Source organism: Dipodomys spectabilis, unplaced genomic scaffold (genome assembly GCF_019054845.1).
Source record: "Dipodomys spectabilis isolate Male_0828 unplaced genomic scaffold, ASM1905484v1 ptg000032l, whole genome shotgun sequence".
Classification (NCBI taxonomy): Eukaryota; Metazoa; Chordata; class Mammalia; order Rodentia; family Heteromyidae; genus Dipodomys; species Dipodomys spectabilis.
This window is the reverse complement of record NW_024870709.1, coordinates 20,269,791-20,286,965: the sequence shown is the minus strand read 5'-3', so window position 1 is coordinate 20,286,965 and position 17,175 is coordinate 20,269,791. Positions and strand designations below refer to the sequence as shown.

At 35.9% G+C, this 17,175-nt stretch overlaps 1 protein-coding gene across 2 annotated transcripts in view; it reads right to left on the bottom strand.

Annotated features, from left to right (window-relative positions):
- The window catches only part of Arl13b (ADP ribosylation factor like GTPase 13B), a 43,088-nt gene extending 30,754 nt beyond the window's left edge, over window positions 1–12,334 (bottom strand). For both annotated transcript variants that reach the window (XM_042676777.1, XM_042676778.1), the window contains exon 1: window positions 11,977–12,334. In XM_042676777.1, coding sequence (XP_042532711.1) covers window positions 11,977–12,035 — 59 coding nt within the window. In that variant the 5' untranslated portion in view covers window positions 12,036–12,334. The remainder of the gene's footprint in view (window positions 1–11,976) is intronic.
- Between the last annotated feature and the right edge of the window lie 4,841 nt (window positions 12,335–17,175).

The following is a 17,175-nucleotide window of genomic DNA, read 5'->3' as shown; positions in this document are numbered from 1 at the left end:
TAAAAATAAATAAATAAACAAAATCACTTTCTTTTCAATTTAGCATTGAAAAAGAATAATAAAAGCAGCTTTATTCATTCAAGAAACATTTAAAGAGCATCTGTTCTAAATAAGAAATATGCCAGGTATGGGGAGGGACTATAATGAATAAAATAAGAGGTAGGGAGGAAAATTTAAAACAAAAATAGCTGTAAACTATCATTCTTTTGTTCTCTAAACAAAGTAAAATTATACAGTATATAATCAGGGGAATAGAAAATAAGGAAAAGAAAAGTGTGGGGTGGAGTCTGACCCTAGGTTCTTGATCATTGCTAAGGACTCCGTTTTTAAGTGTCTCTCCCAATATTTTTTTGTTTTTGTTTTTGTTTTTTTGTGGTCATAGGGCTTGAAGCTGGGGCTTGGGCTCTGTCTAAACTCTCCTGCTCAAGGTCAGCACTCTACCTTTTCAAGCCATAGCTCCACTTCTGGCTTTTGAGGGGTTAATTAGAGCTAAGAGTCTCCTAGGGACTTTTCTGTCCCAGTTGGCTTTGAACCATGATTCTCATATAGCAAGGATTACAGGCATGGGCTAATGGCATCCCGCTCACAAATCTATTTATCTCATAAAAGTTTACAAGAAAATAATTCTTTCTAGGTCTATGCTCTACTCTGTTACTTGATATACAGCCCTTACCCAATGTGAATCTTAAATACAGTATAATAGTGTGATGATTGACCCAGATTCTAACATATTCTTAAAGATGCTTCTTTAATTACAAACTTTTGAAGTGTTTTTGAGGATAGAGCCAAACTGATATTAAATAATAACTAGTTCAATTTTACAACCTAAGTCCAGATAAATTAGTCAAAAGTCACACAATGAAACAATTACCAGGTCAGAATGAGAACCCCAGTCCTATTTCCCCAAATTCCCAGGAACTTCATAAATCTACAGAAGATATAAAGGAACTAACCTATTATATTGGCCCTCTAAATCTGGTGATTCAGTCTACCATACTGGCTTTGAAGTTGACTGAGATAAATCTATTCTGCATAATAATCCCCTTTATTATCCAGGAGGCTTAGGCTTTTCCATTTCAGCAGCCCATCGGGAATAAACAGAAGTGACTACTGCACTAGACACAGAGAACGAATAAAGTAAATCACAATAGGCAAGCATCCTCAGATCCCAGGCCTAACCAGCTAGTGGTGAAGCCAGCTGGGATGCAAGAGACTTCCAGAGCAGATCATGAATTCATGGAGATGAGGCAGCGTGGAAGGTCTCCTTGGGGTCCTATTGCTTGTGGAACTTTTACGGCATTATCAACTTTGAAAACATGAATTTGCTTCCTAAGGAAGCTAATTTTATCATTTAATAAATATATTAGAAAATTCAAGTTACTCTATATGCGATTAAAACAACATTATCATTAAAACCAGCTCAACTTTTCAGTTGATGATGAATTCAGTTGATGAATTTCAAAATCTACAGTGCTTTAAGCATCCAATAACTTAGACAAATACTTTTGGAGAACAAATCCATGTTTTCCACTTGTTTGCAACACTTATTCTATAAATACTAAACATTCATTATATAGTAGTAAACAAATATTCAAGATTCTTAGTCTCCATGAACCATAGGCATTGGAGCAGTGACTTCAGTAACAGGATAACTGAGATAAAGAGGAAGTTCCAGCAGCTATGACAGAAGGTAGAAGTTTAAGACCTTGCTACAAACAACATCATCTGAATCAGAAGCCCTTATAAACATCTTGGAGCTGTTTCACATATCCTCATGAGCTGAAGTAAAAAGCCTCTAATACACCATTTCAAAGATCGTGTGTCATTCACCATTATGTGGGTAGCATCTTGACCATGTCAAGATTTCAGTTTTACAGCAACATGCTTCATCTACTATATATTTTGAGCACTGCCCGAATCTTGTGCAAACAGAGCAAGTGCTCTACCACTGAGCTACACAGTCATCCTTGATCATTACTTTTAAAGCTATTAAAATTGTTAGTCATACCTTAAGTGCTTGTCTGTCTGTCTGTGTGTCTGTCTGTCTGTCTATCTATCTATGCTATTAGATTCAAACAAACCAAAAAGGTTTTCAAATATGAAAATCATTTTGAAAAATTATAATCAGGCTCTGACTGGCACAAAATAAGTCTTTCTGGATTCAATTTTTTATTTTCTCTATCCTTGCAACTAGTAAAATTTTAATATTATGACATATACTTGAAAAAAGGCTTTAAATATTTGAGGTTTTTTTAATTAAAGGCTTGGTGAATAAATATGTAACAGCATGTAAAGAAAAATCACAACATAAATTACTGTAATGCTTTCAAAGAAAGTATTAAATTTATACTCCTAGAAAATAGTGGGTTTTAAATGTTAATTTTTATTTTAAAAAATCAAAGTTCTATAAACTCTTATCATTTGGTTTGCTTTCTGGCGGTATAGGAGTTTGAGCTAAGTGCTTCATGCTTGCTAGGCAGGCACTCTAGGCAAATAGGCTGCAGACATAACTTCAACTTTTTTGCTCTAGTTATTTCTGAGATGGGGTTTCAGAATTTGCTAGAGCAAAAAGGGTTTCTTAAATGTAGCTGGAAGGATAGATACACACCACTATGCCCAGCTTTTTATATGAATATGGGGGTCTTGCAAACTTTTTTCTTGCCTAAACTAGCCATAATCATGATTCATTCTCTCAATCTCAGCCTCCCACATAGTTGGGATTGCAAGCATGATTCACCCTGCCTGGCTTGTTTGTTTTGAGACGGATTTTTTTAAGTAGCCTAGGCTGGCCACAGGATCTTGCTAAATAGGTAGCCCAGGCAGGCAACAAATCCATGATCCTCTGGCCTCACCTTCCCTAGTAGTACAGGTCACAGGCAATCATCATCACATCTATGTGATTTTTAAATAGATGTATAATTTTAAAATTTGGATAAACTATTGAATATATGTTAAAATGTACATATCATTATAGTTTTTTTAATATGATAAATTTCACTGGTGATAGTTTGGTTGATGTGCTAAATGACAAAAAGAGATGAAAGATTTGTCTGTTAATCTTACTATTATAGATCAAATACTTTGAAAAAGTAAGACAGTGTTCATAGGACCATAGAGTCTAGAAAAATTGATACAATAAAATCAATCACTTATTCAGACAATAATTCAGTAAAAGCATGATAGGGATTATTGATATCAAAATTTATCAGATAATTTCTATCCCAAAGTGCTCATTCCTTTAGTGAGAGTGACTAAAACATAAATATTAATTCATGGTGACACTATGACAGATATTCATCTACCTATGCACAATGATAAAGAAAAAATAAGGACATCATCCAGCACAGCATTAGGCATGGTCAGATAAGTACTTAAATGAGAATTTTGCAAAGGAAGGGGAAGGTAAAGACAGGAGGACGAAAAAAGGGACTCAAATCAAGAACACCCCATGAAAAGACATCGTCCTGTCTTGTGAGGTAACAAAGTAGACCTTAGTACAGAAACTTGAGCAATAAGAGGACAAAATAATAACTATGTATAAGTATGTATTGAATCTGAAAGGAAATTTTGACTTACTTTCACTTAAGAAACTAGTATTAGCAAATAATTAATGGGTGGCCTTCTAAGAAGTATAAACTAATTATGTCACTTTTACTATGAGATGTCCCTGAGTCTTAGGTTGCATACTAAATCAGAAAGACTAAGATAGAAAGGGCTCAGTGGTATTGTAAGGACTGACAATTTTTGTACTAGTAATAGGTAAACATAATATGAGCACTCTTATAGCCACAAACAAGTGTCACAAAGACTTTGTAATTTTTAAAGCTGTATTACTGGGGACACATGACCTAGCTTCTAAAGAATTTCAGTAGTAAAATAATGAAAACATCGCTCCAAAAAGATGTGGTAAAATACAGATAATGCCATTAACACAAGGGTGTGGCCATCCAACTCCTATTATACACCAAGTTCAAGACGTGGAGTCCATACAACATGAGCTGGGAACAGATTGTGTAAGAGGATTCATGTGTTCAGACTTAAACTGATTCATGAAATCAGTTTAAGATGAGTTGTTTAAGACTGAACTCAATTGCTGGGTTACCATTGTCACTGGTAAAAATCTAAAGCCAGAAAAGAGATCTGGACTACATTTATGAATCATCTAGATTGCAGTGAAAATGAAGTAACCCAGGAAATGCATAGAAAGAGCCAAGAAGAGGAGAATTCTAATAATCTTTGGAAACTTTGAACATTAGAACAGGAAAAAAAAAAAACAGGAAATCAAATAAACAGCATCAATGAGAACCAATTCTGAAAAGTAGGAAATGAACACTATCAAACACTGGAAAATTTTGTGAACTTACAAAGTGGTACAGACATAGTGGTATAATCTTGTAATCATAGCACTAGAGAGACTGAGGGAAGAGCATCATGTGTTCAAGGCTATCTTGGGCTATAGAGCGAACGCTGTCCAAAAACATTTTTAAAGTATCTCCTGGATAAGCACATCAAATTAATTACTTCAGAATTAAATGTTCTCAGCTTTTCTGCAGTACCAATGCTTTTACTTGGTACAGCATGTCACAATTAGTTAAAGCTACTTCACGATTTACCCTCAAGCTGCCCAGCAAGCAAAGCTCATCCCAAGACAACGTACTCAAAGTTTAAGGATTAATAAGAACCTAATGCACAGCAGTGTCTAGGGAAAGTTTGAATACAATTGTTTGTAAAAATATTATATACAATTATTTTTGGTAACCTTAACCATTTGTTATCTTAAACTTTACTCACATATACAGGAGTAAATTTATATGAGCATTTTCTATTGGCATGCGATCAATCTATATGATATTTACATTCATATCACACATTAGTCAGGTATCTAGGGAGAAAAGCCCATTTTCAAAAAAGTAATAATTTGCAATTTTTCCCCATACTTCAATCACAACTTAGTTGCTATTTCTAAAAAGATGGTCATCTATTAATAAGTGCATTAACTAAGGTCAGAAACTGCATGTTGCATGAAAACATGACTATGGCATTCCTGAGTAGCTAGGATTACAGCTGCTGAGCCACCAGCACTCAGCACCAATCTTTTTTTTCTTTTCTTTTCTTTTTTATGATACTGTGGCTTGAATTCAGGGTCTCCTGCTTTCGTAACTTCTCTATCACCTGAACCATTGTTTCAGCCTTGCTTATTGCTGGTAATTTTGAAGATAGGATCTATCTTTCCTGCCCACCAATCTAGGACTGTGATCCTCCAGCTCTCAACCATTTCTGTAGCGAGTTTGCAAGAGTGAGCCATTAATATATTATATCAAAATTGACTGAAATATTCTGAAAAGGTTTAGGTATTTATGGACTCAAGGTAATTATTAACCAAAAGGTTTATCAAATAAATAATTCTCAGGGGAAAAAAACAAAGCTAGGAATTAAGAGACTCAGATTTCTGTTTTACATTATTTTAGTTATTTGTTCAAGGAGTGAAGACCAGTAGAGTCCAGGGCTAATATTTACATTGTTCAAGTCAGTGTAATGTTGAGCAGTTTCTAAACTGAATACCCTCTTAGGGTATCTTATCTCAAGGTCACTTTTGATAAAGCATATGTACAAATCAATCTATCAGAAATATCTGCAATAAAAGATTTGAGAGTATTGAACTTTGAAAAAACTTTAAAGTTTAGAATGAAACTACCGCATTATTTTCTTTTCCCCCCCGTTTTGTTAGCATACGTTACTTATACACAGAGGGAATTCCCTGTGGCATGTACAGACATGCATATGATTTATTCTAGTCAATCAACCTCTAGCCTCTGTCACTCTCCTCTACTGCAAAATTTTCAATAACTACAGTCTAAATTTCTCATCTATCAACCAAAAAGTTACTTTATCTGAAGTAAATACATAAAGGTATTTTTAACATCAAAACTATTCAGTACATAAAAGGTAAAATATTTATAAAAACATTAGAGAACAAAGCTTAACACAGGAAACCAGTAAAACTACATAGGACATGTTATAAATGCTAACATAAACACAACATAAAACTTCTGAAACAAAGCCATGGAAAGAGATTTGGGAACACTGTATTATAATTGAAAAAAATGATAGAACAAAAAGAATACCAATAAATTACAATGTGATTTCATTGTACAATTGTACCATTTCCTGACATTTTAATTATAGTTACAGAGCCCAGCATAACAGCACACCACAATCACTGTTTAAATTACTGACTACTAATAAAGTATGAAGGGACAATTTTTTGGATCACAGTCCAGCTTTGAGGCCTTGATGAAATCAATTTCTTATTATGTTTTTCATGTCTAAAATATAAGACATGGGATTGAGAAAAAGCTCAGTGATAGAATTCAGGCTTACCATAAACACAGACACAGACACAGACACAGACACACAGACACACAGACACACAGACACACAGACACACAAACCATACATGTGTATATATTAGAGGAATGTATATATGTCCTTTGTTATCTTGCAATTCTTCAATTCTTACTAAGTATAAATAAGCTAGAGGGATAGACAGAAATGTAAAACATTCCAGTTCAGCATACAGCACATAAGATAATCCTTGCTAATCTGTATGTGCAGCTTAATTAGGAAATTAATGACTAGGCAATTTCTATACATGGTCAAGATTTAGTACATTTATTTAGACCAAAAATATGGCATTAGGGAGTTATTTGAGAAATGCTGAAAAAACTCATGCTTTTTTAGATGCCACATTGATATACAGAAAACACTGATCTACGTAGTGACATATGGGTCTCTTCATTTAGACTTGATCACAGAGAACAAAATGTAAGAAATAAAGACTTGGTAGGGGTGAAGTGGCGCTGTAGCTCAAGTGGTAGAGCGCTCGCCTTGAGCTGAAGAGCTGAGGGACAGCGCCCAGGCCCAGAGTTCAAGCCCCACGACCGACAAAAAAAACAAAACAAAAAAAAAAAAGACTTGGTAGGGGGAACAGTGATGTAGAAAATTATAAATGAGCAAGAAATTAGTTCAAATGTTTGTTATCTCTGGGAAGGACAGTGTTAGAAAAATAGGTATATGATACTTTAATGCTTTGTTACCAGATTCCTTTAAAATAAAACTAAAATGTGATATTAAAGGTTAATATGTGTGAAAACTCAGGTAACAGGCACATGGGCATATTACACACATACAAATATATGATAATAAATTGTTGTAACTTTTTTCCTTAAGTGAGCTATTCCTGAAATCATGATCAGGGAAAGCTTATGATGTATGAATTTCTTCAGACCCATATAAAATTATCATTCATTCTTCTAACCACCTCCCATCCTACAGGAATTTGACTTTGTGAGACAGATGAAAAGCGAAGAAAGAAATGTTAAGTTTTATAATGCTTTAACTTCCTTGTGGGATACCTTCAATTCCAAGTGAAGCAACCTCTAAGTCTTTGTCCCAATGAGACCACACATTAACATTTTCACCCCAGCTATCTATCCCTGCCTACCCCATAAGGGAAGTTTAAGGAGGAAGATCATGGTCCAAACCAGCCCAGGCAAGAAATCTAAGAACCTACTGGACACAGGGTCTCGGATTGTGGCTTAAATGGTAGATTACCTGCCGAGTAATTATGTGACCTAGAGCTTAAACCTTATACCAACAACTAACCAAACAACTAATATAAGAAGACAGTTAACCTAAAAGGTTAAGACAAAAAGAATTTTAATGTATAAGAGTGAAGGGAAAATTGTGACAATGCCCATAATTTAACGTGAACTGGGGCTACTACGTGAAGGGAAGAAGAAAGAGTGGTGTGCCTTCAGAGTCAAAGGGTTATCTAGTATGGTAGACAGAAAAATGGTCTGTGAGACTCATCCATTCTCTAGTCTCTAACCAGTGCATTTATCACCTAACACAGCAAAGGGAATTTTATATACATGATTGAGGAATTTGAGATAGGAAGGTTATCTTGGATTCTCCATATGGGTTCAATGTAATCACAAGGATCCATTGAAGAAGGAGGAAGGAGCTCAGAAAGCCAAGAGCTAAATAACTCAAGTTATTTTCTTTGCCTGCAAAGGGCAAAGAAAAGTAGATTTTTTTTTCCCCCTAAAGTTTCCAAAAGTATATAAACCTGCAGACATATTTTAGGTATCTGACTTCATAATTACAATATAATACAATTTGTATTGTTTTAAGTCACCAAGTTTATAGTGATGCAGCAATAGGAAACTGATGCATTCAGTATTACTTAAGTGATACTTGATGTTTACATACAAAAGAATAAAAGAGAAGCTCTAAAGACTGAGAAGGAAAAAAAGCACTTGTATTTCTGATAGCAAAAGTTAATAATACATTTTAGAGTACAATTTTTATTCTTATATTCAAGAAGTTCTTGCTGTGATCTGATTTCAGCTATATATTAATTTTCAAACTTCAGAGGTGGCTGAATAGTGAACAATGAAAAAAGGGCAAGGAACACAGAACATAGGCCTAAGAGTAGTCTTAGGGAATAAATTGTCCACAAGAGACTCTAGAGGCAGCCCAGTTGACAAATGCTACTGACTACAGATTCCAGCCTTCAGCAGTAGAAAGGAATAAAATGTCTGTTTTCCTAAGACAGCAAATAAAATAAACACACACACATATACACATACATACACATATACATGTTATATATAAAACATATATATGTTTTTCTAATATATATAAATAAATATTCACTAAAAAAGAAAGGTTTACATAGTACTAAATATAAAACATCAAGTAAAGACAGTAAATCATTTATCCATGCTTGTCTCTCAGAATCAAGTCCCCTTCCTGAGTGACTTCTACACAGCATGTATCAAATACTTAGATACATTTTTTTCTCTCAAAATGCTGCAAGATAGAAATTGTGAACAACCAGACAGAAGAAAAGGAGCTAAAACTCTGAGGATCAGTCACAATTCTATTTGATTCCAACACTACATTGAGAAGTCCAGCAAACATCACCTTCACCAAGTGATCAAGGTTAACATTACTAGGAGTAAGTGCATCAATGTCATGATTGTATTGTAAAGGTGATGTTGCATCTGTAGTATTCTCCCAAAAATTCAAATATGTTAATTAAATCAAAAGAAAAAAATGGAGGGGTATTATACAGAGAACTAGTCTGTACTACTCAAAGTTTCAAAGTTATAAAATACAATGACTTGTTTTTGTAGATTCTCCCCCAATCTATAACAGTTTGGGAGAGAATAAGAAACATGGGAAATGCAGTGTGTGATCTTATACACTCAATCTTAGGCCAAAAAAAGGGGGGAACATTAGTCAGGAAACTATCAAACTCAGACTATACAATGTACAGTTTAATAAATAATGAGTTATTTAAGTTAAAATTTTATTCTTGATAATTATACTATGCATGTCTTAACAAAATCTTAACAAAATACATCATTATATACTGAACTGATTCTACTGAAGAAATTCCTGTAGGTCTAGAATTCTAGGGTATTCAAGATGTAAACATAGCTTAAAATACAAGGTTCATGTCCTGACTTGTAGTTAATACAAAGTATGATCTGAGAATTGGCTGGCTTCCTGAGTAGTTCGACACCTAAGTCCTGATTCCTAACCTAGACTGTGCCTTAACATTTGATCTGTGACTCCTGCATTGTACATATCAAAGTCCAGCTAGTAAAATAATATGCTCATTCAGAAATGTGAGGAGAGATGGGTAATTACAAAGGAATATAGTAGATAATATAGTACAATATAGTAGATAATTTCTCAGCCTTTTGGTTAAAATCAAGTGTAAAATAGATTAGATTGGTTAAAATCAAGTGTAAAATAGATTAGATAACTTAGCAAACTAATCTGAGAGCATATTAACAATCATCATCAATTCTCAAATTTGCAAACACATTTTCATAAAACATGTAAGAATCTCAATATGCAACAGAACTTTAAAACTACATACTCAAATGTTATAAGTACCACAGAACACATGAATATGATATTCAAAGGTAACTTTTCTTGAAAAAGTGAAGAATACCATAACAGCACAAAATTTTGTTTGTAAAATTCAGTTATTTCACATTACTCCAGTAAAATAATGAGAACCACTTAATAATTTACTTAGAATGATTATTGGTAAAAAGGGATCAGAATATTATTTAGCAATTATTATAAACCAAGTATTGGACAAGGATACTTAAATCAAAGGAATAAGCCAATTTTGTTTCCAAATCTTCAAAGCTCATGGCTAGTCAACACTGAGAGACGTTTATCTATGTGTTCTTTATATTAAAATATGAATCAGCAAGGTCCATAGAAAGATAATGCAAATCTCTTAATTAAATTTGTTAAAATCCAATTTAAAAAGGAAACAGAAAGATGGTGAAACTAGTTTGAATATGTTGCCATTTCACACAATATCACCTTTAAATATACTGACATTTTCCTGCAAAATCCTTCAAAATATACTGTGTGGTTTACACTTATTGCACTTGAATCTGGAATGGCCACATTTCAAATGCTCAAAAGCCACATGTAACTTGTTGCTATCCCATTGGACTACACAGATCAAGGTGCTTATTAAAAACAACATATTCTAAGTTAAAAGGCTGAATTTTTTATGATTTATTAATAAAATTCAATTATCTCTTCTACTTGGAAACAATATTCCCCTCTGAACTCTTAACCAACTTTCAGAGGATATTCCTATTCATAGTATTAGAAGATTAAGAAAGATGGATTCAATTGAAAACTTCAGATTGTAAACTTTTTTTATTGTATTTAGTATATTGTATTTGCTGCTCTCACAAAAATAAATGCCTTTTTAAAGGTCAACTCAGAAGAAAACAAGAAGGAACATCTATTCTTAATAATTTTCAAATTTTCAGATTCTAACTCAGACTAGGATGTTCAAAGGAATAACTCAAGGTCTATATCCAAACATACCTTTAGCTCTTCTTCATATCACTTTTTATTTAAAACATTCAAATTCAAGGAAGTGGTGCTAAAGGGAATATTAGCCTAAATTAATGCAAATTTATTTTCCAAACAGTTACGTTTCAAACACATTTCATTCCTGAACACATTTTCAGATTCGTTCTTTAAAGAGAAGTCTATGACGATTGCTAAAATTACAATTATTTACTATATTTTTACCTTTGGCCTAATTACACAGCATAACTATGGGGAAGTCAACATTTCCAAAGAGTCACAAATTCATGGGGTCTCTATAGAAAGAGCATCTCAGTTTCTTCCTAACACAGTGCCAGGTATACGTTATTATTCTCAGCAACAAAGCATTGTAACATGAATCTTTGAGTAGCAGACCCTTTCAACTAGGTTTTTACTAGAGTCTACATGAAAGTTGAAGATAATTATAGATTAAGGGGGAAGAAAACAACCACTGTCATCATTTAGGCTGGGGTAGATATTATCACCTTCATTTAATATGAGATAAACGGGGTCGGGACTTAGTTGAATCATATAATTGTCTAGCAGTAGAGCCAGATTTCAAACCTAAGTCCTCAAACAAAAGGTGTGTGAGAGAGAGAGACAGACACAGACAGAATGACTGAAACAGAGACAGTGAGAGACAGACACAACGGGGAGAGAAGGAAAGTTGGAATGAAATCCCTTACAATTGTTTTGGAAGAAAAACTAACTCACGACAAATCGTTTTCAATCTCAAACATAGGCTCCATAACTTTTTAAGCAAATTGAAATCTAGTTAAAACCTAACATGACACACAGTTGATAAGAACTTACTTCCACCAGACCCAAAGGCTACATCTTCAACCCCTCGCCTCCCCCCTCCCTCCCCCCCACCGCCCCGCAGGGAGGTCAGTCGGCGGAGGGGAAGGAAAGCATCCCCTGCGGCCTGGTACACGCAGGGCCCGGCTCCCCAAGTCCAGACTGCGCCCGGCGCCGGGGCGCGGCCTTCCCCACCCCGGGGACCGGGCCAGGATCACTGGTCCAGCCTACCTGACAGGCTCCCGCCACCGCTTGAACCAACTGCAGCAATTGGCCATCAGACTGAACATCCCAGGCCGCTCCACCCGCCGCCGTCGCCTCCCATCAGAGACCGTAGAGGGGATCGGCCCCTGGGTCCCCCGCCCCGGCCGATCTCAGGGAGACCCCCCCCCAACACACACACACCCCTGAGCGACCCTAAGGTGCAGAGGCCCGGAGGACAAGTTAGGACGGGGTGAAGGTGACCAGTGCGAGCACCAAGCCCCGCTAACCACGTCGACCCGAGAGCTCGAGGGTAACGAACGCCCTCTTGCCCCAGGGGCAGCGGGACGGGAGGCGCTGGCACCCAGTTAAGGCGTTAGCTGATCTCCGCCAGAGAAAACCCCCGCGTCGACGTGCTGACGTCTCTCCGAGGCACGGAAGACCCTCCCCCTAAGTTCCGCCCACATTTTATCCTCCAATCAGCGATTGAGACTTTAATTTGCTGGCCTCTGAGTGGCTGAGAGAGTCTAGTCCTCCGCCCCCTCCGGAAAGGTTGAAATGGGAAAGAGGGTGTGTCCTGGAAGAAGGAGGTGGAGCTATGGAAAGATGACTCTAGTAACTAGGCAACCGGAGCGTCCAGAGATACGTGGAGGGAACCGATCTTTATCTCTATCCAAAAGGCGTTACCTGTGCAGCATGCTACTTCTTGTCTGCGATACCTCCGACTGAGATCCAGCGATCTCACGTCTTGTGCATGGGTTTTGTTTTGTGATTAGTTTGTGCAGGAGGGTTGTTTTGGCCGGCTCAAGCTGGAAAATTCAGGAACAATATTCAGAACGAATTATAAATTAAAGACTAGTGAGCCGGTGGCTCAGGCCTGTAATCTAGCTACTCAGGAGGCTGAGATCTGATGATCTCAGTTCAAAGCCAGACTAGGCAGAATAGTCCGTGAGACTCTTGTCTCCAATAAACCAATAGAAAACCAGAAGTGGCGCTGTGGCTCAAGTGGTTGAACACTAGCCTTGAGCTGAAGAGCTGAGGGACAGAGCTCAGGCTGAGCTCAAGCCTTAGGACTAACAACAACAGAAAAGTATGAAGACATGGATATTCCCCACTCACCACTAATAAGCAAGTGTTAACATTTTGATGTGTATTCTTTCCTAGACGTTTAGAAACATAGATGATAACTATTTGTTTTCTGTATTCTGAAATTATGATAGTGATTCTTTTGAAATATTTTTAAACAGGCATAGAATATCCACATTAATAATCTAATTGTGAGTGTGAGAGTATTGAGATTTGAACTCAGGTCCTCAGCTCTCATTTGTGGCTAGCACTCTATACTTAAGCCACTGCTTCCACTTCTAGATTTTTATTGGCCATTTAGAACTAAGAATCTCATTCATTTGTCTTCCCAGACTTGCTCCAAACCTAGATTTTCAGATATCAAGACCTGAGTTTATAGGTGTGTCACAGACTGCCTGGCTCTCATATATTCTTTGAGAGGAAATGCATAAGTACATTCCAGAAGTTGCATGCATAATATGTCCTAGCATGTGTGCTCATGAAGTTCTTGATTAAGTGCATACTTTCAAATCCTGATAAAAGAAAAGAGAATTTGGTGTCACTTGTTTCATAAATACGTAGAGCATGTCATGCCTACATCCAATTTCATGCTGAGAGATGAGAAGGCAGGGCAGTTGTAAGCCGAAGTCTCCCTTAACGATAAGCCAGATTCATAATATTTCCTCTATTTCTACTTCATGATCCACTTTCTAAAACAAGTGGTTTGCAAACTTTAAAAAAAAAACACTATTAATGCCATTCACTCTTTTTGTCCTTTTAATATGTTTGGGATTCACTCCCATTCAACTACTCAAAATGTACTCTCTATAATTTCTATCTTTCCCATTACCAACTCAATTTTTCTTTTATATAATTTAATATAAATAATGTGATTAACTTTTTTTTTTTCTGGGGTCTGGTCGTGGGGCCTGAGCTCTGGGCCTGGAGGCTGTCCCTCAGCTCTTTAGCTCAAGGCTAGCACTCTACCACTTGAGCCACAGCACCACTTCTGGCTTTTTTCTTTCTTTTTTTTTTTTTTGCTTATGTGGTGCTGAGGAATCTAACCCAGGGCCTCAGACATGCAAGGCAAGCGCTCTACCACTGAGCCACCTTCCCAGCCCCATGATTAACTTTTTCTAAAATTATTTTCTTTCTTGGCCTTTCACAGTTATGTGATTCTGGTTTTCTTCTTGGGCTTGCTGTGTCTGTTCTCTAAGATCTGATTCTACCCATTTACTTGAGAGACAGCACCATGCTCAAGCTCAACAACTGATGAAAAAAGTAAAAGACTAGTTGGAAACTTTCATTAAATTATCCCAATAATTCAAAGGAAAGTAATGTTTTAATCCATATGTACATCGCTTTCATGTAAAATAAAAGTGATTTTTGTGGTAGGAATTTTTCCTTATGGAAGAGATATGGTCATTGTAAAATATGGGAGGCAGGGAGTGGACACTAACAAAAAGCAGCATGGTCATGCTCAAGACTGTGCCAGGAGCTACTCAGGAGGCTAAGATCTTAGAATCTCAGTTTGAAGCCAGCTCCAGGAAGAAAAGTCTGTGAGACTCTTATCTCCAATTAACTTCAAAAGCCACAAGTCTAGTAGACCACTAACCTTGAGCACAAAACCTCAGTGACAGAACCCAGGCCCAGAGTTCAAGCCCCACGACAAAAAAAAAAGAAAGAAAGGAAGAAAGGAAGGAAGGAAGGAAGGAAGGAAGGAAGGAAGGAAGGAAGGAAGGAAGGAAGGAAGGAAGGAGGAAGGAAGGAAAGAAAGAAAGAAAGAAAGAAAGAAAGAAAGAAAGAAAAGAAAGAAAAAGAAAGAAAGAGAAAGAAAGAAAGAAAGAGAAAGAAAGAAAGAAAGAAAAAGAAACATGTTATCTGGGAGAATTCAACTATTACTTTTTGGGAGGGAAGACTTTTGCCGTATGGACACTCATTAAAGATTCCTGAAACTATATTTAACACAAGTTTGGTTTTTTTCCCCCAAATTATAATATAATATTGATTTCATTTTCAACTTTCCCCACAGTGGTAATGAGATATTTCTAGTGCCAACAGTCACACATTCAATTATGTGGAATCTCAGGTAATCTAATACTTGACATGAGTGGTTTTGAACACATAGATGTTACTTGCCATTACTAGTTCTCTTTTCTTTTCTTCTTTTAAATTTTTGGTTCTGATGTTTGGAATCAGTACTGTGCACTTAGTGGGCAGAGCTTGCTCTACCTCTTGAGCTTCATTTTTGAAACTGAGTCTCACATTTTTGCCCATCCAATCTAGACCTCAATCCTCACAATAGCTAGGATTAGCCCAGTGTTTTGCTATTTTTTGTGTTGAAATTGGGAATCTTGCTAACTTTTTTGCCTTAGTTGGCTTCAAACCCTAATCCTGCCAAACTACACTTTTCAACTATCTAGTGTTACAATTGACAAGCTAACGGTTCCAGTCTAATTCTCCTTTCTTGAAGTAAGCATAGGAGATAACAATTTTGCCCCTCCAGAACCAAGTATGTAATGTGACTTGTTTATCCAAAGACATATGAGTTGTGTGTGTCACTTTGGTGGAAACATTTAAGAGCTGGTGCAGGTTCTCCATGTTCTCTCTTCCCTTGTAATAGTAGTTGTGTTGACCTTAGCTGACTTTCAGTACTAAAAAAAATACTATATGGAATGCTGAGCCCAATTAAGGAAGATCGCTACCTGAAAACTCATGTAACCTCAGACTACTCATGAAAAATAAATCAATGACTTCAATCTTGTGGCTGTTTTATCACAAATAAGCTAATTTATTAAGAATGATGAAAATAGTCTTGCTGCTATCATTCTAATTAATTCTTGATACAGATTTGCCTCAGGTACTTAGTACTGGCCTAGAATACATAAGGCCCTGGATTCTATGGGCTGAAAGCAAACCAGTAACCTCAAGACTCATTTTATATTGACTGTTGATATTTTGGCAGACTTTACCAGGTTCAAAATATTAATAGTATAGACTAGTCACTGTGCTGGGCACTAGAAATTTAACTGAGAACAAAGCAAGTCCCTATCCTCATAAACTAAATATTATTGATAAGAGGAATGAGAAGATGAAAACAAATTTAATTATTCAGTGTTCTAAACACTCTATTTCCTGAAGATGATATGGAAAAAGTAAAAGTGGATGAGGAAATAGTAATCACATTAGGAATGAGATTAAAGAGTTAAATTTTGACAGGTTTATGTACTTAAGAGTTGAACTTAAGACACTTTTCAACCAAATGAGATTGATCAATGTTAATATTGAGCCAAAAATAGACATCATCATCAAAGAGTGAACTTCTTAGGTACATTACTGACATGAAAATTTTAAGGAAAGTTATATGTCAAATTTAATTATTAGGCATTTCAGATTTTTTCCTAGCTTTGACATTCTAGTGTAGGACAGTTATTAACAGTGATACTCGCTCTGTGTTGCACATTTGTGAACCATTAAAAAAAATGCCACTTTCAGCTGAAGTCTTCAGAAGAGCAAGATATTCTTTTTTCTTTAGGTACCTCATTTTCCTTACATTCTCCTTCCTTATGCTCTTTATCATTTTATGTCTGTATTGGGAATATTTTATTATGAATTTGTTGATTCTTAATTTGGGACATTCTTCCTTCTTGGGAAATTTTGAGATGTCAAATTTGATAAAATCTGAAATCATCCTCACAACATGAAGAGATTCCCACTGTGCTTTTATTTGAAGTGTTAGGGCCAACATGCATCTAAATATTTATTAATTAAATATAGTGCTTAAAGTTTCTTTAGTTTGATCCCATGCAAACTTTTTTTTCTGAGAATAGAATTATATTTACATTTGAATCACTTGGTACTAAGAATAAAATGCTAAGTAGACTGATTTGCAGGAATCAGAGAAACAAAGAAAAGAATAAAATTTAAGACAGGGAGTACTTAAAGATATGCTGTAAACATTTTTTCAGTGAACTGTAGTGACTCAGAATATGTCACATCAACGTATGCTACTTTGGAATATGGGATATTTGAACTAAAGGTAACCAAAATCCACAAGAAGAAAAGATTTTTTTTTTTTACTTACTCCTCAACTGCTTTGGAAGGTGTTTGTTAATTTCCTCCTTTGGAAAGAATTCCATTACCCATCTTCCTCACTATGACAGA